At 43.0% G+C, this 27,989-nt stretch overlaps 3 protein-coding genes across 16 annotated transcripts; 1 reads left to right on the top strand and 2 right to left on the bottom strand.

Moving 5' to 3' along the window:
- Positions 1-272: 272 nt before the first annotated feature.
- LOC115205345 (protocadherin alpha-C2) lies at positions 273-27,863 on the bottom strand. Of its 4 annotated transcripts, none has more exons than XM_029771205.1 (3): positions 11,119-13,905; positions 6,509-6,544; positions 273-1,906 (listed from the first exon to the last, which is right to left on the bottom strand). In XM_029771205.1, the coding sequence occupies exons 1-2, from the start codon at positions 13,525-13,527 to the stop codon at positions 6,533-6,535; spliced, it is 2,421 nt and encodes an 806-aa protein (XP_029627065.1). In that variant the 5' UTR covers positions 13,528-13,905; the 3' UTR covers positions 273-1,906; positions 6,509-6,532. The 4 variants fall into 4 exon arrangements, with proteins under 4 accessions (XP_029627065.1, XP_029627064.1, XP_029627063.1 ...); XM_029771206.1 differs by lacking the exon at positions 11,119-13,905 and adding an exon at positions 25,318-27,863 and having other exon boundaries at positions 1,820-1,906; XM_029771204.1 differs by lacking the exons at positions 6,509-6,544; positions 11,119-13,905 and adding an exon at positions 25,318-27,862.
- On the top strand, positions 13,947-18,641 carry LOC115205346 (uncharacterized). 11 transcript variants are annotated; one of them, XM_029771210.1, is made up of 10 exons: positions 13,947-14,047; positions 14,840-14,938; positions 15,295-15,429; positions 15,510-15,652; positions 15,738-15,874; positions 15,960-16,053; positions 16,195-16,534; positions 16,622-16,805; positions 17,044-17,166; positions 17,389-18,641. In XM_029771210.1, exons 1-7 carry the CDS (start codon positions 13,972-13,974, stop codon positions 16,468-16,470), a joined length of 960 nt encoding a protein of 319 aa, XP_029627070.1. In that variant the 5' UTR covers positions 13,947-13,971; the 3' UTR covers positions 16,471-16,534; positions 16,622-16,805; positions 17,044-17,166; positions 17,389-18,641. The 11 variants fall into 11 exon arrangements, 4 of the variants coding, with proteins under 4 accessions (XP_029627070.1, XP_029627068.1, XP_029627069.1 ...); XM_029771208.1 differs by having other exon boundaries at positions 13,982-14,047; positions 14,166-14,938; XR_003880585.1 differs by adding an exon at positions 14,166-14,213 and having other exon boundaries at positions 13,984-14,047; positions 14,840-15,429.
- Positions 19,384-25,295, bottom strand: LOC115205343 (protocadherin alpha-C2-like). Its single transcript, XM_029771200.1, has 2 exons — positions 22,392-25,295; positions 19,384-19,431 (listed from the first exon to the last, which is right to left on the bottom strand). The coding sequence occupies exons 1-2, from the start codon at positions 24,798-24,800 to the stop codon at positions 19,399-19,401; spliced, it is 2,442 nt and encodes an 813-aa protein (XP_029627060.1). The 5' UTR covers positions 24,801-25,295; the 3' UTR covers positions 19,384-19,398.
- Positions 27,864-27,989: the final 126 nt, after the last annotated feature.

The raw sequence follows: 27,989 nt of genomic DNA, 5'->3' as shown, positions 1-27,989 counted from the left end.
TGGTAGAGCTGCTAATGTGCAGTTACTTCAAAAGTTGAATTGAGTAGGCTTCAGTAGCTAGCATGTCAACCAATGAGCTGCTGTGGAACTGCTCAGCTGACCTAGCAAAAGCTGCCCCTACACCACAGATCCAGGATCAGATACCTACCAACCTTGACCTTAACCATATCTCAAAAATATCTGACCTCGTATCAGCGGTTAGGGGCATCTTTTGTGTCCTACGGATGAGTGGGCCCACCTTGGAGAGCTAAAAGAACCAGAGAGCAAAGAGGTAATTCATCATGAATGTAATAGTCTTATAGATCAGATCAACATGGCATGCAGTACAATACATAAAGACTGACTACATATTGCACCATCAATAGATACTATAGGCTACATAAAGCACGTATATACTTGCCTTGATCAGAACTAAAAGCAGGAATAGTAGTTACTGTAGTAATATTTGAAATACATATAGGAGTTTCATTTTGTTTAGCAATCACATTTTGTACATAGTTTTAAAAATAAAGAAATGTAAACTTTAAAAACAGATTAATTTGGCCAGTGTATTGTTTTCTTTGTTTACTTCAATACTAAAGCATTGGGATGAAATACATCCAGCATTACACATAAAATAACACAGTCATTCATTTAAGTGATTAAAATGAACTTATTCACTGATAAAGGTTTAAAGCGAACGTATAAGGCAGTGAAACAATATATAAAATGGACATATTATATTTGGATGAAACTGTATTTGCCATAGGGCCTAATTCAAAATGATGCCAGATACTTCCAATACTTCCCCTCACTGGCAAAGCCCAGACATCCCCCAACCTCACATAGGGGTAGACCATGGATGTTTTTAGGAGGGAACTATGTGCAGTTTGCTCTGCTCTGGAGTGGAGGAGGAGGGTGAGAGGAGCTGTGCAGGGAGAGAGCACAGGCCGATGACCTCTGACCCCTCCTCCAGACCAGCAGTCTTTGATGTCAGAAGGGTGTCTTTGTCATTGCACCTTCATCAGAGAGGTGTCATAATTGTGACTTCATCATATAGGCTAACAGTATTCTTTGTAATGACACTCTTGTTATGAAAAGTGAAAAATAAAAAACTGAATAAACAGTGATGGTAGAGTGAGACCTTGGTAGACACTGTGAGTCACTTAAAATATCCCAGACCACATCTAACACATTTCCTAACAAAGCAGTTACATTGAAATCTCCATGCACATGAAGGAAAGGGCTGATATACGTACATATACAGTATTGATAAAGAAGGGCTCACTCTTTGTTGTTTGATAAATGGATTGATGAAAGTATTCTAAATTCCTTTTTAGGATATATTGGTTTGTTTGATTCTACATTTCCACACGTGTGCTCTGACCGAACAAGAACAAATACTTCAGTAAAAACCTAACATCCAAGGTCTTTCCTTTTGGAAAGGGGGTACAGTCTTTGAAGGCAATTCCACATTCCTATGTCTGTCTCTGTATATTCATAGTGGCTGTTTTAACTCCTGCATTCTGTCTCTCTAGTGTATGTTCTCTTCACTGTGGTTAGTTGAAACGTGAGGGGCCCTCAGTGATGGGCCATAGCCATGCAGAACCATGCGTGTTGAATGGACGTTGAAGTTGATTGGGGCTAGTGTGTGCTTATAGAGAGATTGGGTCATGGCTGGGGGATAGGGGGGCAAGGGACCATCAGAGTGTCCTTTAGGTCCTTGGGATGACAGTCATTGTTTTGCCAAGGGGGTGTAGGTGAAGTGTCACTGGGGGCCTGGTCGCTTAGGGGAGGGGGCTGAGTAGGGTAAGGACGGGGGTTCCTTTCATCAGTGGACGCGGGGTTCCTTCTGATGTAACTCTGGTGGACCAATGGGGATGGGGCCTTATGAGGAACTGCTGCCGCTGCCGGTGGTGGTGGACCCCTGAGAATGAGAGAAGAGGATTAGACAAAGGTGGGAGGGATCTGGGACACTCACAGCCTTGTGATTGGCCAGACTATGACACGTCTCATGCAGCCGAGGTCTGTCAGTCTGACAAGGCATCAGGCAGAAGGACAGAGTGGAGGATTCTGGTGGTGGTGGGGCTATCCATGTACACCATGCTCCAAGATTACGTGAGGGAGAGTGGTTGCTAAGGAATTGGGTGATAAGTTTCATTTTCTGTCCCTCTGCACAAAGAATTAGGTCAGGCATCACATCGCAGTGAAGACGAATTCACAAGGATCCTTGTGTTGTTGTGAACTCATCAACAGTCAGTCAAACAATCAAACAGTCAATCATTCACACCACAAACAGTACAGTCCAATCCACCAAACAAACAGTCTAAGATACAGTAGAACATGTCCCTGATCTGCATTAGTGATGGGAGTGAAGGAGATGAACATGTATTAATATTACATGCAGAGGACCGTATAGTTCTGTTTAGGGTTGCAGAAATCCAGGAACTTTCCCAAAATCCCCTGTCTTTCCAGAATACCAGGTTGGAAGATTACCTGAATCAGGAGGGGGAAAGCAGGAAATCCATAATCTTCCAACCAGGATTACTGGAAAACCTAGGGATTTGGGGGAAGTTCTGCTACATGCTAACATGTATGTCAGCCTGGGTTGTAATGTATCTGTGGTGGTTGCAGGGAGGGCCTGAGAGGGCCTGGGAGGGCCTGGGAGGGCCTGGGAGGGCCGGGGTAGGATGCTGTGAGATGCATCAGTCAGGGATCAGTTGTGGTGTGCAAGAGAGGGCCGGACAATTGTCCGATTTCTGTTTTTTTTGTCTGTCATTCTACGGCCCCCGGGGGCCAGATGCAGGGTTGAGTGCTCAGTAACTGGCTGCAATCAGGAGTTACACACAGGGTGTGCCCTAAACAAAAAATGAATCGCAGGAGAGAGGGCATACCGTCATCCATCCCCCTCTTTAATCTGGATTACAACTAAAGCCAGAGTTTCTGCCAAATAGATCACAGATTATTATTGTTATCAGCAGCATTATGATTATCACAATGTCTCTGTCTGATGTCCTCTGAGGTTAATCAATGCCATTAGTTTGTTTCCCTGATAGGAAACTGTCCAAAGGTCACTGTTCCGCCAGAGAAGAAAGACCAAATGTACTTTAGAGTAAGGAAACTAGGGCAGCAGAACCTAGATATCAGCATCATAATAGTAGCGTTGCTAGAGGATATTATTATGTAATCAGAGCTGAGACAGGCCCAATAGGAGGAGGATATTATTATGTAATCAGAGCTGAGACGGGCCCAATAGGAGGAGGATATTATTATGTAATCAGAGCTGAGACAGGCCCAATAGGAGGAGGATATTATTATGTAATCAGAGCTGAGACAGGCCCAATAGGAGGAGGATATTATTATGTAATCAGAGCTGAGACGGGCCAATAGGAGGAGGATATTATTATGTAATCAGAGCTGAGACAGGCCCAATAGGAGGAGGATATTATTATGTAATCAGAGCTGAGACAGGCCCAATAGGAGGAGGATATTATTATGTAATCAGAGCTGAGACGGGCCAATAGGAGGAGGATATTATTATGTAATCAGAGCTGAGACAGGCCCAATAGGAGGAGGATATTATTATGTAATCAGAGCTGAGACAGGCCCAATAGGAGGAGGATATTATTATGTAATCAGAGCTGAGACGGGCCAATAGGAGGAGGATATTATTATGTAATCAGAGCTGAGACAGGCCCAATAGGAGGAGGATATTATTATGTAATCAGAGCTGAGACAGGCCCAATAGGAGGAGGATATTATTATGTAATCAGAGCTGAGACAGGCCCAATAGGAGGAGGATATTATTATATAGTCAGAGCTGAGACAGGCCCAATAGGAGGAGGATATTATTATGTAATCAGAGCTGAGACGGGCCAATAGGAGGAGGATATTATTATGTAATCAGAGCTGAGACAGGCCAAATAGGAGGAGGATATTATTATATAGTCAGAGCTGAGACAGGCCCAATAGGAGGAGGATATTATTATGTAATCAGAGCTGAGACAGGCCCAATAGGAGGAGGATATTATTATATAGTCAGAGCTGAGACAGGCCCAATAGGAGGAGGATATTATTATGTAATCAGAGCTGAGACGGGCCAATAGGAGGAGGATATTATTATATAGTCAGAGCTGAGACAGGCCCAATAGGAGGAGGATATTATTATGTAATCAGAGCTGAGACAGGCCCAATAGGAGGAGGATATTATTATGTAATCAGAGCTGAGACAGGCCAATAGGAGGAGGATATTATTATGTAATCAGTGCTGAGACAGGCCCAATAGGAGGAGGATATTATTATGTAGTCAGAGCTGAGACAGGCCCAATAGGAGGAGGATATTATTATGTAATCAGAGCTGAGACAGGCCCAATAGGAGGAGGATATTATTATGTAATCAGAGCTGAGACAGGCCCAATAGGAGGAGGATATTATTATGTAATCAGAGCTGAGACAGGCCCAATAGGAGGAGGATATTATTATGTAATCAGAGCTGAGACAGGCCCAATAGGAGGAGGATATTATTATGTAATCAGAGCTGAGACAGGCCCAATAGGAGGAGGATATTATTATGTAATCAGAGCTGAGACAGGCCCAATAGGAGGAGGATATTATTATGTAATCAGAGCTGAGACAGGCCCAATAGGAGGAGGATATTATTATGTAATCAGAGCTGAGACGGGCCAATAGGAGGAGGATATTATTATGTAATCAGAGCTGAGACAGGCCCAATAGGAGGAGGATATTATTATGTAATCAGAGCTGAGACAGGCCCAATAGGAGGAGGATATTATTATGTAATCAGAGCTGAGACGGGCCCAATAGGAGGAGGATATTATTATGTAATCAGAGCTGAGACAGGCCAATAGGAGGAGGATATTATTATGTAATCAGAGCTGAGACAGGCCCAATAGGAGGAGGATATTATTATGTAATCAGAGCTGAGACAGGCCCAATAGGAGGAGGATATTATTATGTAATCAGAGCTGAGACAGGCCCAATAGGAGGAGGATATTATTATGTAATCAGAGCTGAGACAGGCCCAATAGGAGGAGGATATTATTATGTAATCAGAGCTGAGACAGGCCCAATAGGAGGAGGATATTATTATGTAATCAGAGCTGAGACAGGCCAATAGGAGGAGGATATTATTATGTAATCAGAGCTGAGACAGGCCCAATAGGAGGAGGATATTATTATGTAATCAGTGCTGAGACAGGCCAATAGGAGGAGGATATTATTATGTAGTCAGAGCTGAGACGGGCCAATAGGAGGAGGATATTATTATGTAATCAGAGCTGAGACGGGCTCAATAGGAGGAGGATATTATTATATAGTCAGAGCTGAGACAGGCCCAATAGGAGGAGGATATTATTATGTAATCAGAGCTGAGACAGGCCCAATAGGAGGAGGATATTATTATGTAATCAGAGCTGAGACAGGCCAATAGGAGGAGGATATTATTATGTAATCAGTGCTGAGACAGGCCAATAGGAGGAGGATATTATTATGTAATCAGAGCTGAGACAGGCCCAATAGGAGGAGGATATTATTATGTAATCAGAGCTGAGACGGGCCCAATAGGAGGAGGATATTATTATGTAATCAGAGCTGAGACAGGCCAATAGGAGGAGGATATTATTATGTAATCAGTGCTGAGACAGGCCCAATAGGAGGAGGATATTATTATGTAGTCAGTGCTGAGACAGGCCAATAGGAGGAGGATATTATTATGTAATCAGAGCTGAGACGGGCCCAATAGGAGGAGGATATTATTATATAGTCAGAGCTGAGACGGGCCCAATAGGAGGAGGATATTATTATGTAATCAGTGCTGAGACAGGCCAATAGGAGGAGGATATTATTATGTAATCAGAGCTGAGACGGGCCCAATAGGAGGAGGATATTATTATATAGTCAGAGCTGAGACGGGCCAATAGGAGGAGGATATTATTATATAGTCAGAGCTGAGACAGGCCCAATAGGAGGAGGATATTATTATGTAATCAGAGCTGAGACGGGCCCAATAGGAGGAGGATATTATTATATAGTCAGAGCTGAGACGGGCCCAATAGGCGGAGGATATTATTATGTAATCAGAGCTGAGACGGGCCCAATAGGAGGAGGATATTATTATATAGTCAGAGCTGAGACAGGCCCAATAGGAGGAGGATATTATTATATAGTCAGAGCTGAGACAGGCCAATAGGAGGAGCCTTGAGGATAAGAGTCTAACATGGGCAGCATTGGCTAGTTTGGGGATGAGGATCTGTTAAAAAGGGGCAAAAGGTCGATGCAGGACAGACCCAATCTGGTGCTTTTCATAGATGAGGCCATGAGGAACAGGGCAGGGGTATCACCAGAGTGACATTTGTGATCAAAACCACCACTCCTCTTAACGGGAGGGGAAAAACACAGGACGAGAAGAACTCCACTGAAACAGAAACAGACACGAAAAAGAAAACACATCATTTCTGTAAGGCCATTTAAAAAGGGCTTCCCAGGGCGGTTGAGTAAGACCCCTGCATACCTCCAGCTGCACAGTGGACTTCCCTCATTTAGGGTACTTAAGAACAGGGAGAAAAGAAAGAAGCATTTCAATGGTCAAGACATTGCAGAACACAAGGAATCTTTCTGTATGCATGGTTATGGCCTATGGCTATACTCTCATTTTGTCGTATTAATCACTCCATTTCTACTGAAGGGATTATCTGATAAATCTTGGGAAAAGTCTGAAAGTCAATATTTCAAAAATATATAGCCTACAGCCCAAAACAGACAAAACAGACAAAACAGGATAGAAGGAAAAATGTCATGGCAACCTGAAAAGGGTAACATGAGTTGGTTAGGAAAACAACCGTTTCAGCAATCCATACACACGCACGCACGCACGCACGCACACACACACACAGTCACCCTCACACACAAGCGCGCACACAATAACTTATTCTACAAATATTTACCTTTTTACAAGAACCAGCCTTGATCAAGTAAAACATTTGTTATACATTGGAACGAGTGCGTAAATGTATAATAACACGAGAACAGATATTGCAGAACATGTAGATAGACTATGGATAGGCTATGGCTGGATTTTGAGAAATGACAGTGCACATTATTAGGTATAGAGAGAGTGGTGCACAGCAAAACAAGTTCACTACAACCCTGACCCCTCTCTTGCTGCAGACCTCCTCCTGCTCTCTTCCCTACTGAGTGACGTAAGAGGAGGAGACAACCTCTGCAGCATGGAGGCGGGAGTGGCCTCATTGAGGCGTTCAGCTTCACTGGGCTCACTGAGAGAGAGAGGGGGGGGGGGGTTTATTCTGATGCATTTTAATAAATCAGGGGATGGAGATATTTGATGAAATGAAAGTCAATAAACAAATACCGAATTAGAATAGATCCTGTGATGTCAATAATGAGAGGAAGCCATTTGTTGCATCTAGACTCATAAAGGACAGGAAGTCTAATGTGAAACCGTAACCTTGTTTGTTTTGAAAGCTCAAGGGGTTTCTGTCTCATTTCTTTGTAGGCTGTACCATATATAAACAACATTGCTGCTGGCGCTGTGTAATCTCCATCACTGTGTGTTAGCTCTACAAGGATGCAGTATGCAGGCACAGTTAGTGCGGTGAAATATAAGCCACACGCCATTCAACCTGTCAGGCCAAATTAGAGGCGCCTTTTCCCCAGCAGGTACTGCAGCTGTTTGTTGAGGTGCTAGAGGGAAAAAATATAAATTCATAACAGATGAATGAATTTCAGAGGTAAAGGAACTAGGCCTGATTACCAGGCAATGCCAGAAGGGGACCTGTTTTTAGACGGGTAATGTGGTGGAAGGTGGACATGTAACACCTTCCCTCTCAACACCTGACACTTTGTATACGGTATATCTGGGTAAACAGTATGCGACAAGTTTGTGTGAATAGGTTATGTGATGCCAAAAACATTATCAAATTTTATCTTACACATTTTAAGTTTCAGTAATTTTCCAAGTTTCTATTATTGAACAGTATTTTATAAAATCATCATTGCTTCTTCTCAGAAATAAACAGAACTTTTGCCCAAAGTGTTAGATTTGTGTTTTTCACGATGCCATCTTGGATTTACTTGTTGTTCTTACACAGTAGCGTGGTTCTAATGAACATTTGGTGTTGCTCTCTCATTACTGTAACTTCCCAACCACTTCACTGGGTTCACATTACCTTGCTTGTTGTGGAACTGGAGGCGTATACGTTGCCTATACAGTCATGTCCATAATTAACAGCACTCTTGATAAAGATGAGCAAAAAAGACTGTATAAAATAAATAATACAAATATTGAGATATATTGTACGCCCCATAAATGTAGATATTGTTGTAACCCAATGATAAAATGTATAGAATTGCAGGAAATAAGTTTCAAAGCTGCTAAATTATTTTCAGCATCAAGAGGGGTGTGAACAGTTTGTGTCATGAACTGTGCTTGTGCCCGTAGAAATAGACTTGGCGCACGTGGGGGGGATGCAGGATATTCCCCACTGTTGGGGCCCCGAGTAAAAGAGTTTGGGAACCCCTGTTTTAGGGCACACACTTAGAAAAAAATGTGATGGAAATTTCCGTTCATATGGTCCCCAGCAGCTGACCGGACGTTCTGAGACCTCAAGCAGCGATTCACTACAGCTTCCATCTTAACCCATCCGGACCTGTCCCGTCAGTTCGTGGTGGAGGTCGACACCTTGGACGTCGGAGTGGGGGCTGTCCTATCCCAGCATTCTGCCCAGTACCAGAAGCTGCATCCCTGTGCCTTCCTTTCCCATCGTCTTAACCCCGCTGAGAGGGACCACCAAGCGTCTCAACTCCAGGCAGGCCAGATAGTCCTTGTTATTCACTCATTTCCTTTTCACTATCTCCTACCGCCCGGGGTCCAAGAATGTGAAGCCTTACGCACTTTCACGTCTGTACAGCCCTGCTACTACACCATCGGACCCAGAGATCATCCTCGCTACTTCCTGTCTAGCGGCTGCTATCATCTGGGGAATAGAGAGTCTGGTCCGCAAGGCGCAGTGTTCCCAGCCAACTGGATGTTTGTTTCCACACTCACCTGTCATCCTGGCTCCCATCGGACCTTGGCTTTCATCCAACAACATTTTTGGTGGCCCGCCATGGTTCCCGACATCTCCTCGTTCGTTGCCGCCTGCACTGTGTGTGCGCAGAACAAGACTCTGGGGCAAACTCCAGCTGGCCTCCTTCAAGCACTCCCTGTCCCTCACCGCCACTGGTCCCATATCTCCCTGGACTTCATCACGGGTCTCCATCCGTCAGATGGCAACACCACCATCCTTACGGTGGTGGATAGGTTTTCCAAAGCCACCCTAAGTTGCCCTCAGCTAAGGAGACGGCCCAGCTCATGGTGCAGCACTTCTTACAGATCCATGGACTTCCGGTCGACATGGTCTCCAATCACGGTCCTCAATTCTCATCCCAGTTCTGGAAGGCGTTCTGCACCCTCATTGGGTAGTCGGCCAGCCTGTCCTCTGGTTTTCATCCATCCCCATTCTAATGACCAGTCGGAGCGAGACAATCAGGACCTGGAGACAACTCTTCGTTGCCTCGTCTCCACCAATCCCACCACCTGGAGCCAGCAATTCGTGTAGGTGGATTATGCCCACAACACCCTTCCCTGTTCTGCTACGGGTCTCTTGCCTTTTAAGAGTTCCCTGGGATATCAGCCCCACCCTTCCCAGAGCAAGAAAATGAAGACAGACATACCTTCTGCCCAGATGTTTGTCCATTGTTGTCGCTGTATCTGGAAAATAGCCCAGGCCGCTCTTCTCAAGACCACCTCCAGGTATCGATGACAGGCGGACCGCCAACAGATCCCTGCTCCCCGCTACCATCTTGGGCAAAGGGTATGGCTTTCCACTCGGTATCTGCCCCTCCGGGTGGAGTTCCGCAAACCTCCCCTCATTTTATCGACCTTTTCCCCATCTCTAAGGTCCTTCTGTTGCCCCGCACCCTCCGTATACATCCCACTTTCCATGTATGTAGAATGAAACCCCTGTTTCATAGCCCTTTGTCTCCTGTTTCCAGGCCCACCCCTCTCCCCCGTCTCATCGATGGCCATCTGGCATACATAGTTTGGCGACTCCTGAGTGTTCGACCGCAGGGCAGGGGATTCCAGTACCTGGTTGACTGGCCCAGAGGAGAGGTGTTGGGTCCCCACCAAGAATATCCTGGACCTCGGACTTCCGCCGTCGACACCTCGGTCAACCAGGTATGTCCCAGGGTAGGACGTCAGGTGGCGCTCCTGGGTGGGAGGTGGGGGTGGGGGGGGGGACTGTCACACCCTGATCTGTTTCACCTGTCTTGATATTGGCTCCAACTCCCACCAGGTGTCTCCCATTACATCATGTGTATTTATACCTGTGTTTTCTGTTTGTCCGTTGCCAGTTTGTCTTGTCCTGTCAAGTCTTACCAGCATGTTCCCGTGGTTCCTGTGCTCTAGTTTTTTGTTTTTCCTAGTCTTCCCAGTTCTGACCTGTCTGCCTGTCCTGACCCTGATCCCGCCTGCCGTCCTGTACCTAACTGACTCTGATTTGGATTACAACTCTATGCCTGCCTTAACCTACCGATTGCCTGCTCCTTGAACTAATAAACTCTGAGACTCATACTTTCCACCTCCTGTGTCTAGATCTGGGTCTTAGCCTGAGCCGTGATAATTATGGGGTATTGTGTGTAGATTGATGAGGGAAATAAAAATATATATTTTAGAACAAGGCTGTAACGTAACAAAATGTGGAAAAAGTCAAGGGGTCTGAATACTTTCAGATGGCACTGGAGAACCTAAAAGGGTTATTTGGCGATCCCCAAAGGAAAATCCTTTGAAGAACTAGTTTTGGATCCAGGTAAAAACCATTTGGGTTCCAGGTAGAATCATTTTCGGTACCATGTAGAACCCATTCCAAAGAGGGTTCTACATGGAACCCAAAAGGGTTCTACCTGGATCCAAAAAGGGTTCTCCTATGGGAACATCTGAAGAACCCTTTTGGAACCCTTTTTCTAAGATTGCAGTGACTCAGTCATATTGTTGTTGCATTGTGCTTTGCTGTGGAAGTCATTCAGAGGTGGAGGTCATGCGGAGGTGGAGGTCCTTCTTACCTGCAGAGTAGAGGCGGCTGATTCGCTGGTCTCTGTCAGGCCCGTGCTCCTTGGTAAACTGGACACAATGTATCTGGAGCCCGCCTTTGGCACAGGCTGTCTGACTACCAGCTTTCCTTTCCTGGTCTCTGCTAGAAACATACTGTACCAGTAGGCATCGTTGGAGACCAGGGTGGAATCTGCGATGGTCGAGTTCCTCTCGCTGATCACGCTGTTCCTACTGGGAGGAGCCGCTTTGCTGGGCATCGGTTTCTGACACTTCAGCACACAGGTGACCAATATGGTGATCAATAACAGAAAGGACACCGAGCCCAAGCCGATCACCAAATACAGGTTTAAGTCTGAAAATATGTCATATTCTAGAGGCACTTCAGTCATGTCAGAGTAGGCTTTAACGGCAGTCTCCACTGTTGACAGCTTGATGGTAACTGTAGCTGAGAGAGCAGGTTCCCCGTTGTCCTTGGCGATGACAACCAGCCGTTGATGACGCGGATCTCTGTAACTGAACATTCTCATGGTCCGGATATCTCCATTGTATTGGTCCAGACTGAATAAGGTGGCGTCAGTAACCTGTAGAAACTGGTATGTAATCCGAGAGTTCTGGACCGAGTCCGTGTCTATGGCTATCACCTTGGAGACCAGGGATCCTTTATCGGTGGATCTGGGAATCTTATCCTCCACCACGGAGCCGTGCACGCGCCACGGTGAGACTATGACCGGGGTGTTGTCGTTCTGGTCCACAATAATGATGTGGACAGTCACGTTACTGCTGAGCGGAGGAACACCAGAGTCTCTGGCCTCAATGTGGAAAAGGAACTCCTTCTCTATCTCATAGTCAAACGTCTTCAGTGCGTAAAGATTACCGTTCTCCGGATTGATGGAAAACAGCATGGAAATGGAGGTGTTCACTATCTCCTTTTCTATGATGAAATAAACTAGATACTGGTTTTCATGGAGGTCTGGATCAAACGCAGTGAGGGAACTTAGCAAGGCCCCAGGCGCGTTATTCTCCATAACGGGAATAGTGTAGAACGACTGGGGGAACTGTGGAACGTTGTCGTTAACGTCTAGTAGTTCTAAAGTCATCGTTTCGTTGTCAGATAGCGGAGGGGAACCCCTGTCTGTTACGGTAAAAGTTATGTCATATTCTGGAACCTTCTCACGGTCTAGAGGTTCTGACACTACTAACTCATAATAGTTATCGGAAGACTCTCTTAGTGCAAAAGGTAATTCATCCGCAATATGGATATCAACAATCCCATTTTCACCTGAATCTTTATCGCCGACACTGACAACTGCTATCACCGTGTCTACTGCTGTATCCTCCTTTATAGGACTTTGATATGATTTGATTGATATTTCAGGATGATTGTCATTCATATCCGTCACTAGAATAGCTATTTTACACTGACCTGATAAATAATTGGATCCTTTATCTGTCGCTATAACCTCCATATCATAAATTCTATAATCTTCATAATTAATCATTTCTTTTACTGTAATTTCACCATTATTAGGGTTTAAACTGAACGTTTCTTGAGTTTTTTCAGATGTATACAGACTATATGAATATACTATTTTCGAATTGGTTCCCTCATCTAAGTCAGTTGCATTCAGTTTCACCACAAGACTTCCGATTGGAGAGTTTTCCATTATTTCTATATTGTAGCTTTCTTTGTCAAATTTAGGGGCGTTGTCGTTTGTATCCAGCACTCGAACAATGATGTTGGCTGTGCCCGAACGCGCTTGTACTCCGCCGTCTACAGCGGTGAGTATTAGATGATGAACCTCCTGCTGCTCGCGGTCTAAAGCTGTCTGCAAAATTAGATCAGCAAACTTTGACCCATCTCTCCCGGTCTGAATTTCTATAGTAAAATGATCACTTTCGCTCAGGTGGTAGGTTTTAACAGAATTGTCTCCGACATCAGGATCCACGGCATTGTTCAAAGAGAAGCGTTCACCTATTGCAGTTGACTCGGATATATCCAAATACATTTTATCCCTTCGAAAATGAGGTGCATTATCGTTGATATCCATGATTTCTAGTTCGATATTAAACATTCGTATTGGGTTTTCAATTGTAACATCCAATTTAAGGAAGCAAGTGGTCGTTTTGATGGGGCAAAACAATTCTCTGTCCATCTTCTCTAAAATGTACAGTTCCCCCGTGTCTTTGTTAATCTGCAAATACTTCTTATTTCCAACAACATCTAACCGTATCTCCCGTTTACTCAGAGTGTTTACATCGAGTCCCAAATCAGCAGCTAAATTAGCAACAACGGAGCCTTCCTCCATTTCTTCGGGAATAGAATAATGGGTAACGGCAGACACGGTGTTCAGGGCAGCAGAGAAAAGAAGAAAAACCGAGACATACCTTCTCCATGGCTGTCCGCGTCTATGCGCCTCCATTGTTGTCTTTGTGAACTCTGTTTACAATAAAGTCATCTCAAACACAATGTCAACCAGCAGAAAATATAGGTCAATTACAATATCGCAAGGCCTTAAGCGTTTAAGAGCGAACAGAGCAGAATAATCTCTTTTTTGACGGATTCAGCAACAGGAGTAGGCTACACTGCCTTCCTAATGACGAACTGTCATGGCGACCACTGCATTACAAACGAATGTGTTTAGCTAGTAAACAGCGACGCTTTGCGCATATTACGAGCTTGTACACAGCAAAAATTGGAGTGTTGACATTTCAGGGTTAAACATTTCCGAGTTGATTTTCACTCCCAGAGTGTAATTTTAACACATTCTGATTTAAATGGTGTTCAGTGTTGGAGTTATTTGACAGAGTTGAGCCGGTCAGTGTTAACCCAACTCCGCAGAGATGTAATTAAGCTCCCTCCGCCCATGCATTTCACTTCGTCGGTTGGAGACAGAGGAGACAAGTCGGCGCCATTTTCTCCCTCCCATGCAGTACTACACGGTAAGTGCAATTAACTCAAACTTACTGAAACAATTATAAATTGATGCGGAGAATTTCAGTATGATCAATGAAACATCTACAGAGAATATATGCCTAACAAAACCGTGTTTGTTGCCAGGTCTGAGCAGCAAATTTGTCCTGGTGATTAGCTAGCTAGAAGTGTATGGTAAGCTAGCTAACAGTTTGTTACTTAAACCGTCTCCAACTTTATCAATGATGATTTATTGAGAGGAAAAACAAAGCGTTATGTTTTTTTACTGTATAAAATCTTGTTTGAGGCTGGAGCTAACGTCTTTTTCCCCCCTTCACTTTGAACATCAAAGGGACCGCAAACATCACGTCCCAACACGCAGACGGTGTTTCACGTGTTGTCTGTGTGACCAGCGTACACTGTATTTGGTGACCCATCAGATTCTATGACCTGCAGTGTTGGAAAAAGTACTCAGATCATTTACTTAATTAAAAGTATATAAGTATTACCAGTTAATTGTACTGAAATTACTAAGTTAAAGCTAAAGTACAAAATTAGCAGAAAATCGGGCTGTGACTGATATTAAACATTTATTAAACATTTAAGTGCTTCATTAAATACTGATGAGTCAATGCATAAGCAGCATTTTAATATCTCATTCACAGCGCGATTTTCTGAAAATTAGTACTTTTTCCAACAGTGCAGGTCACAGAATCTGATGGGTCACCAAAAATGGTGTAACACTGTCGACTTAGCTTTAATCTTTATCGTTCTTCCTTTAAATGTTTATTTACTTTGTCAAACTTCCTTGCATGTCTCAGTCAAAATGCTGGTCCAGGTGAAGTACAGCCAACAGCAGAAATATGTGAAGCTGGATGAGGATGAAGGACGGTTTGACTTTATGCAATTCCATGAAAACGGTTAGCATGGCTTTAAAAGCTCGTTGTGCAAGCTCCTTAATGTTGTCGATTCTGATTTTCTTTACATGCCTTTATCAGACTCTTTTATACGGTAAATGGGGTTAAATTGCTAATCATTTTCAGTTCTGTAATGTGTGCTTCATAGAGTGTAAAGTATTAATATACACCAAAACAGTCAAGAAAAAAAGCCAATCATCAATTTGGATTTAAGAGGGAATGGGTTATGTGAGGGAAAATGCTCTAGGTATATTTAAGGGTTATACAGTGTGTATTCAACGTGAAGAGTTATTGGCTGTGAGGCAAGAAACATTCTGACTTCAAAGGCACATTCAGTTTGACCTTACTATCTTTTCCAGTCATCGAGAGATTTTGCCTGCCACCTGATGCAAAAGTTATATACAAGGATGCAACAGGGACAGAAGTTGATGCAGAAATATTCAGCGACCTCGTTGGACAAGGCAATGTGGTGCTGACACTATTCTCAGATCAGGGTGAGATATCAAGGCAGGTATAATAAAGAACTTTACACCTTACATAATATAATTATTTGCATTTTTTTCTATTCCTTTAGAATTCTCTGATTTCTCCTTGTCTTCTGCTTCTGAGACGTCTGACTCAAGCTTCAGCTCAAGTGCATCAACTATAATCCTAGATGATGTCCCTAGCAAGAGACAAAGAATTGAGGATACACATGATGCTGTGTCTGCTGAACAGGTTTCTTAATGCTTTCACATTTTTTCACTGAGTCTCTAGAAAAGCTATTTATCACCATGTTTTGTATTGTAATGTTTTTTATTAGTTGATTGAAGCTGTGCTAAGAGGCAAGTCTGGGGGTGAAGAAGTACTACAGGAGTACCAAACAACAGAAACCCTAACAGATGCTGCAAGAAGAAAAATGGTTAACATCCTGGTGGCTCACATGATTGACAATCATGGGTATGTTTGTTTCACATTGTTTTTATTTGTACCAGATAACTGCATGGCCATTGCATAAATGTACTAATTTAATATCTCCTCTCAGGCACCGCCCCACTAAAGCAATCAGAGAAGATTATGCGCGTGGGATAGTGATGTTGTTCCCTTCCCTCAAGGATCCATACTCCAAGAAGGGCTATGTAATAGGCATTATTATTGTTAACTCTTTCATGTCATGTTGTGACACAAAACTGTGTGGATGACATTGATATTTGAATTCCGTGAGATTTCTCATGAGCCTAGTATGACAACGCATTTATTTTCTTTTTTTCCCATTTCAGGAACACTTCTATGATGCTGCAAGCAGCACAGGATACATTTCTTGCCGTCTGAAAACAGTCCAGAGGAAGATTCGTCGAGGATCTGCACTGCCACCAAATAGCCCAATTGACTTTTCTCCAGGGGGCCCAAATTTCCAAAGGACTGTTAATGTTGAAAGGCAGCTTGATGGTGATGCTTGCCAAGAGGCCATGTCTTTGCTCAACCATACCACAGACAATTCCCTGATTTTTCCAGAAGATGAGAGAGACCTTTCAGCACCGTCAGAAGCTCGTTAATGACCCAGGCAGAAGTGTTGATATCCTCTCCAGCTTCCCAAGATTCCTGGATACAAAAGGATTGGTAAGTTTGGGATGAGATGTTTAGAATGGCTTGAAATTTGAAAGTATTTCCTGAAGTAGTAGTAGTTTAATATCTTCTTTCTTAAAGGTGGACCAAGACTTCACTCTCCTATTTGATGGCGACACATCCTCCAGGCTTCTTCAGAAATGGGATTTGTTCTTCAAGCCAAATGTCATAAAAGAGGCTAAGCGGCTCACCTCAACACCAGAGTTGCGTCGCTTGGTGCAGTCAGCAGAAAGTCCCCCAGGAAGTGATCTTGATGAGCCAACAAGTGAGTTGTTTTTTTTATTTTTTATAAATTTGCTATAATTGCAGTTAAATTATAACTGCAATAATATTTCATTTGTTTATTCTGTGTATCTCTGAACGTTGATCTGATTTTTGGGATAAATGTGACTAATAGATGACTTTTTAAAACGTTCTCATAATGCCTCCCTGTTCTCATTCAAACTTTAAAAGTATTACATTTGAAGAGTTTTCAGTTAATTCTTGTGACTCTTTGTCCTCAGCCTACGACCAAGAAATGGCTTCCCTGTTGTTGCTGTTACATCTCCTTCCACCACCTCCAGGGGGACTGAAGTCTCCAAAAATTAGTGCATGTGATGCAGTTGAGACTTGTTGTCTTTCATAAGGTAATTATATTATTAACGTGATTATAGTAATTTGTCAGGTCACCTTCTTAGCGACATATGTAAATGAGGGTTGTTAAAAAGTGGATGGAATTGTAATTAAGTCTTCATTCCCATCTTGCACTAGCCAATGAAAAGCTGTTTGAATAATCACTTCTATAATGTAGTTTTCTCTGGCTGCACATTATTCTTGTCTAATTTTCAGTTTTCTAATCTCAACCCTAGTCATGCTGCAGTTTGGAGGAGCATCTCCGCAACCAGCAGGATCGGCAGCCGTACCTCCTCGCTGTTGGGCGTCAGAAGAGCAAGATTGAGAGCTTCTACATCACAATGGATAAGCGTCTCATCCCATGCAAGGCAAACCGTTTAATTCATTGAAGTATTTCCATGTTTGTAATAACTATTCATTTGATATCATGCATGATGTTCTTGAGGGTGTGGTTCAGTATGAGATCAAATAGCTTTTTGGATATCTCACGCAACACTTTGTCAGAACAGGACTTGCTTTCCAGGATTTATTGTTTTGATTATGGATTTTTAGAATGAAAAAATCGTCCTACAAAGATTATTTTGGAGAGTGTTGGCAATGGCATTGGTTTGAATTCTATTCAGACATTGTGTCTTGTGAAAAACATCCCACTGTTTGACATTATTCCTGCAGGAAACAAAAACTGGAATTTGTTACTGTTGTTACTTCAAATAATGAACAGTTTTTTTCACCTTCTCTCACTCTAGGTATGACAATATATTTAAAGCATTTGATTGTTGACCACCACAAACTACTTAAGCACTTGTATCCACATAGAAACTTGATACCTAAGCATCATTTTATGATCCATTACCCATCTTCTATAAGGAAAATTGGCCCCTTATTATATACGTGGTGTATGAGGTTTGAGGCCAAACACAAGCTGTTTAAAGATTGTTTTAAAAATTTCAAAAACATAACCAAATCGCTTGCTAAAAAGCATCAGATGGCCATTGCTTATCACTGGGAAACCTTCACCCTCAAACAAAATGAGTATGGGCCAATTAAATATTTTCTCTTCAGAGATGAGAATGTCGTCAACAATGAAATGCTTGAAACGATCTTGTCAAAAGACGTTTTCTCAACTAGTCGGGTTAAAGTTGATGGTGTAGAATATAAAGCTGGACTAGTTATTTGCAGTGCAATGCAAGAAGACATGCCAGTCTTTTGTCAAATAAGTGATGTACTTTTGGTTGAAGATCACTTTTTTATTTTTTGACAAACAAGCTATTTACAGAGAATTTTGATGACCATCATCATGCATTCAGAGTATTACGAAGTGTGGAAAGATGTCTACTAAAAATGTCTGAGCTTAAATTTCATAAACCGTTTGATATTCAAAGCTCATACAATGTTTCAGATGAAAGTATGTGCATTATACCTTCATTCACAATGTTTTAATTCAACTGACTGCAAGGCAGAAGGCACAAATAAATGTGTTTGACAATGATTGTTTATTGTGATTCATTATTATTATTATAAGTATATATTTAATTAAATAATGAATAAATTAACAATTCATTTTAACATTTTTTCAGTGTAGATAATTGACACTTTAGGGAGTGAAATTAACACTACCCAAATAGTTAATAAAAATTAACACTACCCAAATAGTTAATAAAAATTAACTCGGAGCAGTGTTAGTTGTCTAATCTCTTAGTGTTACTTTAACTCTGTTTTGCGAGTTAAAGAAGGAACTCTGGCAGTGTTAAATGTTTAACTATTTTGAAAGTGTTAATTTAACTCTGGAGAGTGTGGACCTATATAAACCCTCAAAGTGTTGAAATCAACTCTGTGGGAGTTAATTCAACACTGGACTTTTTGCTGTGTACATATCTACTGCTGTCTATGTTGTTGGGCTGTCTTCGTAATATAGCTAAATGTAGACACAAATAAGCAAACATCTGGAGCACTGTTGCCTGTAAGATTTTTATCGACTTCACGATTGAAACAAGACCAAGGTAGCTGGTGGGATTTCATTTGTTTTGCCGAACATATTTTTGAATTTATATTAGACCTGAAAGGTAGGCCTATTAACACGATGACCCCAGAAGTGTCATCCATTGAATGACGAAGAAAAAAGGCATTTACGCATAAGGTGAATGCGTAAAGAGTCATACACGGACAAATACCACTGGTCACAGAGGTCAATTCAACGTGTATTCCACGTTGGTTTACGTGGAAACAAGGTTGTCTATAGAAATATTTTAGCATATCTGAAATGAATGATCATGTCTTACCTGCAGAGTAGAGGCGGCTGATTCGCTGGTCTCTGTCAGGCCCGTGCTCCTTGGTAAACTGGACACAATGTATCTGGAGCCCGCCTTTGGCACAGGCTGTCTGACTACCAGCTTTCCTTTCCTGGTCTCTGCTAGAAACATACTGTACCAGTAGGCATCGTTGGAGACCAGGGTGGAATCTGCGATGGTCGAGTTCCTCTCGCTGATCACGCTGTTCCTACTGGGAGGAGCCGCTTTGCTGGGCATCGGTTTCTGACACTTCAGCACACAGGTGACCAATATGGTGATCAATAACAGAAAGGACACCGAGCCCAAGCCGATCACCAAATACAGGTTTAAGTCTGAAAATATGTCATATTCTAGAGGCACTTCAGTCATGTCAGAGTAGGCTTTAACGGCAGTCTCCACTGTTGACAGCTTGATGGTAACTGTAGCTGAGAGAGCAGGTTCCCCGTTGTCCTTGGCGATGACAACCAGCCGTTGATGACGCGGATCTCTGTAACTGAACATTCTCATGGTCCGGATATCTCCATTGTATTGGTCCAGACTGAATAAGGTGGCGTCAGTAACCTGTAGAAACTGGTATGTAATCCGAGAGTTCTGGACCGAGTCCGTGTCTATGGCTATCACCTTGGAGACCAGGGATCCTTTATCGGTGGATCTGGGAATCTTATCCTCCACCACGGAGCCGTGCACGCGCCACGGTGAGACTATGACCGGGGTGTTGTCGTTCTGGTCCACAATAATGATGTGGACAGTCACGTTACTGCTGAGCGGAGGAACACCAGAGTCTCTGGCCTCAATGTGGAAAAGGAACTCCTTCTCTATCTCATAGTCAAACGTCTTCAGTGCGTAAAGATTACCGTTCTCCGGATTGATGGAAAACAGCATGGAAATGGAGGTGTTCACTATCTCCTTTTCTATGATGAAATAAACTAGATACTGGTTTTCATGGAGGTCTGGATCAAACGCAGTGAGGGAACTTAGCAAGGCCCCAGGCGCGTTATTCTCCATAACGGGAATAGTGTAGAACGACTGGGGGAACTGTGGAACGTTGTCGTTAACGTCTAGTAGTTCTAAAGTCATCGTTTCGTTGTCAGATAGCGGAGGGGAACCCCTGTCTGTTACGGTAAAAGTTATGTCATATTCTGGAACCTTCTCACGGTCTAGAGGTTCTGACACTACTAACTCATAATAGTTATCGGAAGACTCTCTTAGTGCAAAAGGTAATTCATCCGCAATATGGATATCAACAATCCCATTTTCACCTGAATCTTTATCGCCGACACTGACAACTGCTATCACCGTGTTTACTGCTGTATCCTCCTTTATAGGACTTTGATATGATTTGATTGATATTTCAGGATGATTGTCATTCATATCCGTCACTAGAATAGTTATTTTACACTGACCTGACAAAGAGTTGGTCCCCTTATCTGTTGCTATGACTTCCATATCATAGATCCTGAAGTCTTCATAATTGATCATTTCTTTCACCGTTATTTCTCCGTTATTAGAATTCAAACTGAAAGTGGCTTGAGTTTTCTCTGATGTATAAAGGCTATATGAATATATTATTTCCGAATTGGTTCCCTCATCTAAGTCAGTTGCATTCAGTGTTACCACAAGGCTTCCGATTGGAAAGTTTTCCATCACATTGATGATGTAGCTTTCTTTATCAAATTGAGGGGCGTTGTCATTCGTATCTAGAACGCGAACAATTATGTTGGCTGTACCGGAGCGCGCGGGGAGTCCACCATCTACAGCGGTGAGTATTAGGTTATGAACGGCGTGCTCCTCTCGGTTTAAAGCCTTTTTTAGTATCAAATCGGCAAACTTCGATCCATCCCTCCCCGTCTGAATTTCAATATCAAAATGATCACTTTCACTGATTTGGTAGGTTTCTACAGAATTCGTGCCCACGTCGGGGTCAATTGCATTGCTTAGAGAAAAACGCTCCCCGGCTGGGGTCGATTCAGAAATATCTAGGTTGATGATATCTCTACGAAAACGTGGCGCGTTGTCATTTATATCAACGATTTCCAATTCTATGTTAAATATCCGAACTGGATTTTCAATAATTACCTCCATTTTTAGAAAACAAGTTGTAGCTGTTTTAGAACTACAGAGGTATTCCCTGTCCATATTTTCAACAATATACAGCTCCCCTGTCTCTTTGTTCACGTCAAGATATTTCTTACCGGCGATGATGTCTAACCGCATCTTGCGTTTGCTCAAGGTTTTCACATCCAGTCCCAAATCCGCAGCTAAATTAGCAACAACGGATCCTTCCTCCATTTCCTCGGGAATAGAATAGTGAGTAACAGCAGACGCCGTGTTCAGGACTGCAGAGAGAAGAATAAAGGCGGAGACGAACCTTCTCCAGGACTGTCCATTAATACGCGAATCCATTGTTAGAAATAGTTTGCTTTACTCCCAGTGTGAAGCAATTCCAAAACATACAATTGAACAGTGAAAATATTGAATAAGACAACACAACGACTGTTTCTAATAAGTGCCAGGTTGTGTTTGAAATGATCTATTCAAACGTGGTAGTTTCAGCACCACAGAGCTGTCCATATCACAATGCTCCCCTCTCGTCCCTGTGACGCAGCTTCCATGGAGACTATTACATCACAAACGAATGCTTTTCACTGGTGAACAGCGATGCTTTGCGTGTTTAACAAAACTTTGCACCTTTCATTTTAAAGTACTACAGACCTCATAGTATTACTGTATTACCAGTTAATTAAAAGTGTGCACATATCGATAGAAAATGAGGTGTCAAGTATATACATTCAAACGTTTACATCAGCAACAAGGAAGACATGCCATGCATGTCAGAGCAAAGAAGTTCCAACATTTAAGGTTGTATAAATGGAGTAAGAATCTACCTGGGGAACAAACACTGACAAAGTTACAGCAAATGATGTTGAATCCGAGGTGGAGATCCTTCTTACCTGCAGAGTAGAGGCGGCTGATTCGCTGGTCTCTGTCAGGCCCGTGCTCCTTGGTAAACTGGACACAATGTATCTGGAGCCCGCCTTTGGCACAGGCTGTCTGACTACCAGCTTTCCTTTCCTGGTCTCTGCTAGAAACATACTGTACCAGTAGGCATCGTTGGAGACCAGGGTGGAATCTGCGATGGTCGAGTTCCTCTCGCTGATCACGCTGTTCCTACTGGGAGGAGCCGCTTTGCTGGGCATCGGTTTCTGACACTTCAGCACACAGGTGACCAATATGGTGATCAATAACAGAAAGGACACCGAGCCCAAGCCGATCACCAAATACAGGTTTAAGTCTGAAAATATGTCATATTCTAGAGGCACTTCAGTCATGTCAGAGTAGGCTTTAACGGCAGTCTCCACTGTTGACAGCTTGATGGTAACTGTAGCTGAGAGAGCAGGTTCCCCGTTGTCCTTGGCGATGACAACCAGCCGTTGATGACGCGGATCTCTGTAACTGAACATTCTCATGGTCCGGATATCTCCATTGTATTGGTCCAGACTGAATAAGGTGGCGTCAGTAACCTGTAGAAACTGGTACGTAATCCGAGAGTTCTGGACCGAGTCCGTGTCTATGGCTATCACCTTGGAGACCAGGGATCCTTTATCGGTGGATCTGGGAATCTTATCCTCCACCACGGAGCCGTGCACGCGCCACGGAGAGACTATGACCGGGGTGTTGTCGTTCTGGTCCACAATAATGATGTGGACAGTCACGTTACTGCTGAGCGGAGGAACACCAGAGTCTCTGGCCTCAATGTGGAAAAGGAACTCCTTCTCTATCTCATAGTCAAACGTCTTCAGTGCGTAAAGATTACCGTTCTCCGGATTGATGGAAAACAGCATGGAAATGGAGGTGTTCACTATCTCCTTTTCTATGATGAAATAAACTAGATACTGGTTTTCATGGAGGTCTGGATCAAACGCAGTGAGGGAACTTAGCAAGGCCCCAGGCGCGTTATTCTCCATAACGGGTATAGTGTAGAACGACTGGGGGAACTGTGGAACGTTGTCGTTAACGTCTAGTAGTTCTAAAGTCATCGTTTCGTTGTCAGATAGCGGAGGGGAACCCCTGTCTGTTACGGTAAAAGTTATATCATATTCTGGAACCTTCTCACGGTCTAGAGGTTCTGACACTACTAACTCATAATAGTTATCGGAAGACTCTCTTAGTGCAAAAGGTAATTCATCCGCAATATGGATATCAACAATCCCATTTTCACCTGAATCTTTATCGCCGACACTGACAACTGCTATCACCGTGTCTACTGCTGTATCCTCCTTTATAGGACTTTGATATGATTTGATTGATATTTCAGGATGATTGTCATTCATATCCGTCACTAGAATAGTTATTTTACACTGACCTGACAAAGAGTTGGTCCCCTTATCTGTTGCTATGACTTCCATATCATAGATCCTGAAGTCTTCATAATTGATCATTTCTTTCACCGTTATTTCTCCGTTATTAGAATTCAAACTGAAAGTGGCTTGAGTTTTCTCTGATGTATAAAGGCTATATGAATATATTATTTCCGAATTGGTTCCCTCATCTAAGTCAGTTGCATTCAGTGTAACCACAAGGCTTCCGATTGGAAAGTTTTCCATTATTTCTATATTGTAGCTTTCTTTGTCAAATTTAGGGGCGTTGTCATTCGTATCTAGAACGCGAACAATGATGTTGGCTGTACCGGAGCGCGTGGGTACTCCGCCGTCTACAGCCGTGAGTATTAGATGATGAACCTCCTGCTGCTCTCGGTCTAAAGCCTTTTTCAGAATCAAATCGGCAAACTTTGACCCGTCTCGTCCGGCCTGAATTTCTATATTGAAATGATCACTTTCTCTTAGATGGTACGTTTTCACAGAATTAGTGCCAACGTCAGGATCCACGGCATTGTTCAAAGAGAAGCGTTCTCCTATTGCAGTTGACTCCGATATATCCAAATGCATTTCGTCTCTTCGAAAATAAGGTGAATTGTCGTTGATATCCATGATTTCTAGCTCAATATTAAACATTCGTAATGGGTTTTCAATTGTAGCGTCCAGTTTAAGAAAGCAATTGGTTTTAGAGCTGCAAAGATGTTCTCTGTCCATTTTCTGTAAAATGTAAAGCTCTCCGGTTTCTTTGTTAACCTCCAGATATTTTTTATTGGCGACAACATCCAATCGCATCTTGCGCCTATTCAATGTTTTCACATCCAGTCCCAAATCAGTAGCTAAATTGGCAACAACGGAGCCTTCCTCCATTTCCTCTGGAATAGAATAATGGGTTACGGCAGACGCCGTGTTCATGGTGGTAGAGAGAAGAAGAAAGACCGACACGTACCTTCTTCTCCACCGTTGAACGAGGCAATGCGACTCCATCTTTTGATTGTTGTTATCCGTGGGTAACGCAATACAAAAATTGGGACCTTCTGATGATGGTTTGAGAAGCCAAACGAGTCGACTATTGTACCGATATGTATTTTAGATAATCGTTTTACAGCGATGGATTCAGTACCAGGGAGATGTCCACATACATTGCTTTTCTTTCGTCGCTGTGACGAACTGTCATGGCGACTGTTACTTCACAGAACAGAGCCTTTTATTGGTGAGCAGCGACACTTTGCGCATTTTACCAACATACACACATGCGAATTACAACATTGCAGGCAAGTTTTAATTGCCTAAAATAGGTAGAATAGAAGAGCGAGTAGGCCTGTGCTCAGTTTTTTTCTTCGGTTATCATACTTGTTCACAACTACCCCAATAATATATGCATCAATGTCTCACCATGCCTTCACTTTGTGCCCTGGTTTTACACGAAGAGATCCAGCACATTATTGTCAAAGCGATTGATTATAAGTAATTTGTTTAAAACAGATGGAGATTGTTTTCTTACCTGCAGAGTAGAGGCTGCTGAGTCGCTGGTCTCTGTCAGGCCCGTGCTCCTTGGTAAACTGGACACAATGTATCTGGAGCCCGCCTTTGGCACAGGCTGTCTGACTACCAGCTTTCCTTTCCTGGTCTCTGCTAGAAACATACTGTACCAGTAGGCATCGTTGGAGACCAGGGTGGAATCTGCGATGGTCGAGTTCCTCTCGCTGATCACGCTGTTCCTACTGGGAGGAGCCGCTTTGCTGGGCATCGGTTTCTGACACTTCAGCACACAGGTGACCAATATGGTGATCAATAACAGAAAGGACACCGAGCCCAAGCCGATCACCAAATACAGGTTTAAGTCTGAAAATATGTCATATTCTAGAGGCACTTCAGTCATGTCAGAGTAGGCTTTAACGGCAGTCTCCACTGTTGACAGCTTGATGGTAACTGTAGCTGAGAGAGCAGGTTCCCCGTTGTCCTTGGCGATGACAACCAGCCGTTGATGACGCGGATCTCTGTAACTGAACATTCTCATGGTCCGGATATCTCCATTGTATTGGTCCAGACTGAATAAGGTGGCGTCAGTAACCTGTAGAAACTGGTATGTAATCCGAGAGTTCTGGACCGAGTCCGTGTCTATGGCTATCACCTTGGAGACCAGGGATCCTTTATCGGTGGATCTGGGAATCTTATCCTCCACCACGGAGCCGTGCACGCGCCACGGTGAGACTATGACCGGGGTGTTGTCGTTCTGGTCCACAATAATGATGTGGACAGTCACGTTACTGCTGAGCGGAGGAACACCAGAGTCTCTGGCCTCAATGTGGAAAAGGAACTCCTTCTCTATCTCATAGTCAAACGTCTTCAGTGCGTAAAGATTACCGTTCTCCGGATTGATGGAAAACAGCATGGAAATGGAGGTGTTCACTATCTCCTTTTCTATGATGAAATAAACTAGATACTGGTTTTCATGGAGGTCTGGATCAAACGCAGTGAGGGAACTTAGCAAGGCCCCAGGCGCGTTATTCTCCATAACGGGAATAGTGTAGAACGACTGGGGGAACTGTGGAACGTTGTCGTTAACGTCTAGTAGTTCTAAAGTCATCGTTTCGTTGTCAGATAGCGGAGGGGAACCCCTGTCTGTTACGGTAAAAGTTATGTCATATTCTGGAACCTTCTCACGGTCTAGAGGTTCTGACACTACTAACTCATAATAGTTATCGGAAGACTCTCTTAGTGCAAAAGGTAATTCATCCGCAATATGGATATCAACAATCCCATTTTCACCTGAATCTTTATCGCCGACACTGACAACTGCTATCACCGTGTCTACTGCTGTATCCTCCTTTATAGGACTTTGATATGATTTGATTGATATTTCAGGATGATTGTCATTCATATCCGTCACTAGAATAGTTATTTTACACTGACCTGACAAAGAGTTAGTCCCCTTATCTGTTGCAATGACTTCCATGTCATAGATCCTAAAGTCTTCATAATTGATCATTTCCTTTACAGTTATCTCACCGCTATCAGGATTTAATTTGAACGTGCCCTGTGTCTTTTCTGATGTATAAAGACTGTAGGAGTATATTACTTCTGCATTTGACCCTTCGTCTAAGTCTGTTGCGTTTAACTTCACTACAATATTTCCGATTGGGGAGTTCTCCGGTACGTTTATACGAAAGCTTTCCGTTTCAAAATAAGGGGCGTTGTCATTTGTATCTAACACATGAACAATGATGCTGGCTGTACCGGAGCGCGTGGGTACCCCGCTGTCTACAGCGGTGAGTATTAGATTTTGAAACGCCTGCTTCTCTCGGTCTAAAGCCTTTTTCAGAATCAAATCTGCAAACTTCGATCCGTCTCTTCCAGTCTGAATTTCAATACCAAAATGGTGGCTTTCGCTAAGATGATAGGTTTTCACCGAGTTAGCACCAATATCAGGGTCAACTGCATTGCTTAAAGAGAATCGCTCACCTAACGGTGTCGACTCGGATATATCTAAATGTATTGTATCTCTTCGAAATTGTGGCGCATTATCATTGATATCCATTATTTCCAACTCTATGTTAAATATCCTCAGTGGGTTCTCAAGGACAACTTCCATTTTTAAAAAACAAGTAGCTGTCTTAATGTTGCAAAGCAGTTCCCTGTCTATCTTTTCAGCGATATACATTTCTCCTGTGTCCTTATTAACGTCCACATATTTCTTATTAGCTATGGTATCTAACCGCATCTTGCGGTCGCTTAAGGTTTTCATGTCCAGTCCCAAATCAGTGGCTAGATTAGCAACAATAGAGCCTTCCTCCATTTCTTCGGGAATAGAATAATGGGTAACGGCAGATGCCGTGTTCAGGACTGCAGAGAAAAGAAGAAAGACCGAGACGTACCTCCTCGAGAGCTGAATGATACGATGTACACCCATTGTTTCAAATGATTGCTTATCACGCGCAACGCAAAATTCAAAACGTGAGGATTGTGATAATCTGGAAATAGTCAACCGTTTGGGAGTAGAAGCGAGACGTGTTTAAGAGCATCCTTTGTCAAAGCGATGGTTTCAGAACCAGGGAGCTGTCCAGATAAAAAAACACCTTGCTTTCCTCCTTGTTACAAACTGTCATTGTGACGATTACATCACAAGAGGTGTGTTTTATTGGTGAGCAGCGACACTTTGCGCATTTACCAGCA

This window comes from Salmo trutta, chromosome 13 (assembly GCF_901001165.1).
Source record: "Salmo trutta chromosome 13, fSalTru1.1, whole genome shotgun sequence".
Taxonomy (NCBI): domain Eukaryota; kingdom Metazoa; phylum Chordata; class Actinopteri; order Salmoniformes; family Salmonidae; genus Salmo; species Salmo trutta.
This window is presented reverse-complemented; position numbering and strand designations above follow the sequence as displayed.

Excerpts from the sequence above, each read along its gene's own strand:
- LOC115205346 (XM_029771208.1), top strand. The coding sequence starts at position 14,737 with ATGGGTCACCAAAAATGGTGTAACACTGTCGACTTAGCTTTAATCTTT. Across the intron at positions 15,875-15,959 it reads CACATGATTGACAATCATGG|GCACCGCCCCACTAAAGCAA; the intron begins GTATGTTTGTTT and ends ATCTCCTCTCAG. Across the intron at positions 16,054-16,194 it reads CATACTCCAAGAAGGGCTAT|GAACACTTCTATGATGCTGC; the intron begins GTAATAGGCATT and ends TTCCCATTTCAG.
- LOC115205343 (XM_029771200.1), bottom strand. The coding sequence starts at position 24,800 with ATGGAGTCGCATTGCCTCGTTCAACGGTGGAGAAGAAGGTACGTGTCG. Across the intron at positions 19,432-22,391 it reads CAGCCGCCTCTACTCTGCAG|GTAAGACATGATCATTCATT; the intron begins GTAAGAAGGATC and ends TCTACTCTGCAG.
- LOC115205345 (XM_029771204.1), bottom strand. The coding sequence starts at position 27,726 with ATGGGTGTACATCGTATCATTCAGCTCTCGAGGAGGTACGTCTCGGTC. Across the intron at positions 1,907-25,317 it reads CAGCAGCCTCTACTCTGCAG|GGGTCCACCACCACCGGCAG; the intron begins GTAAGAAAACAA and ends TCTCATTCTCAG.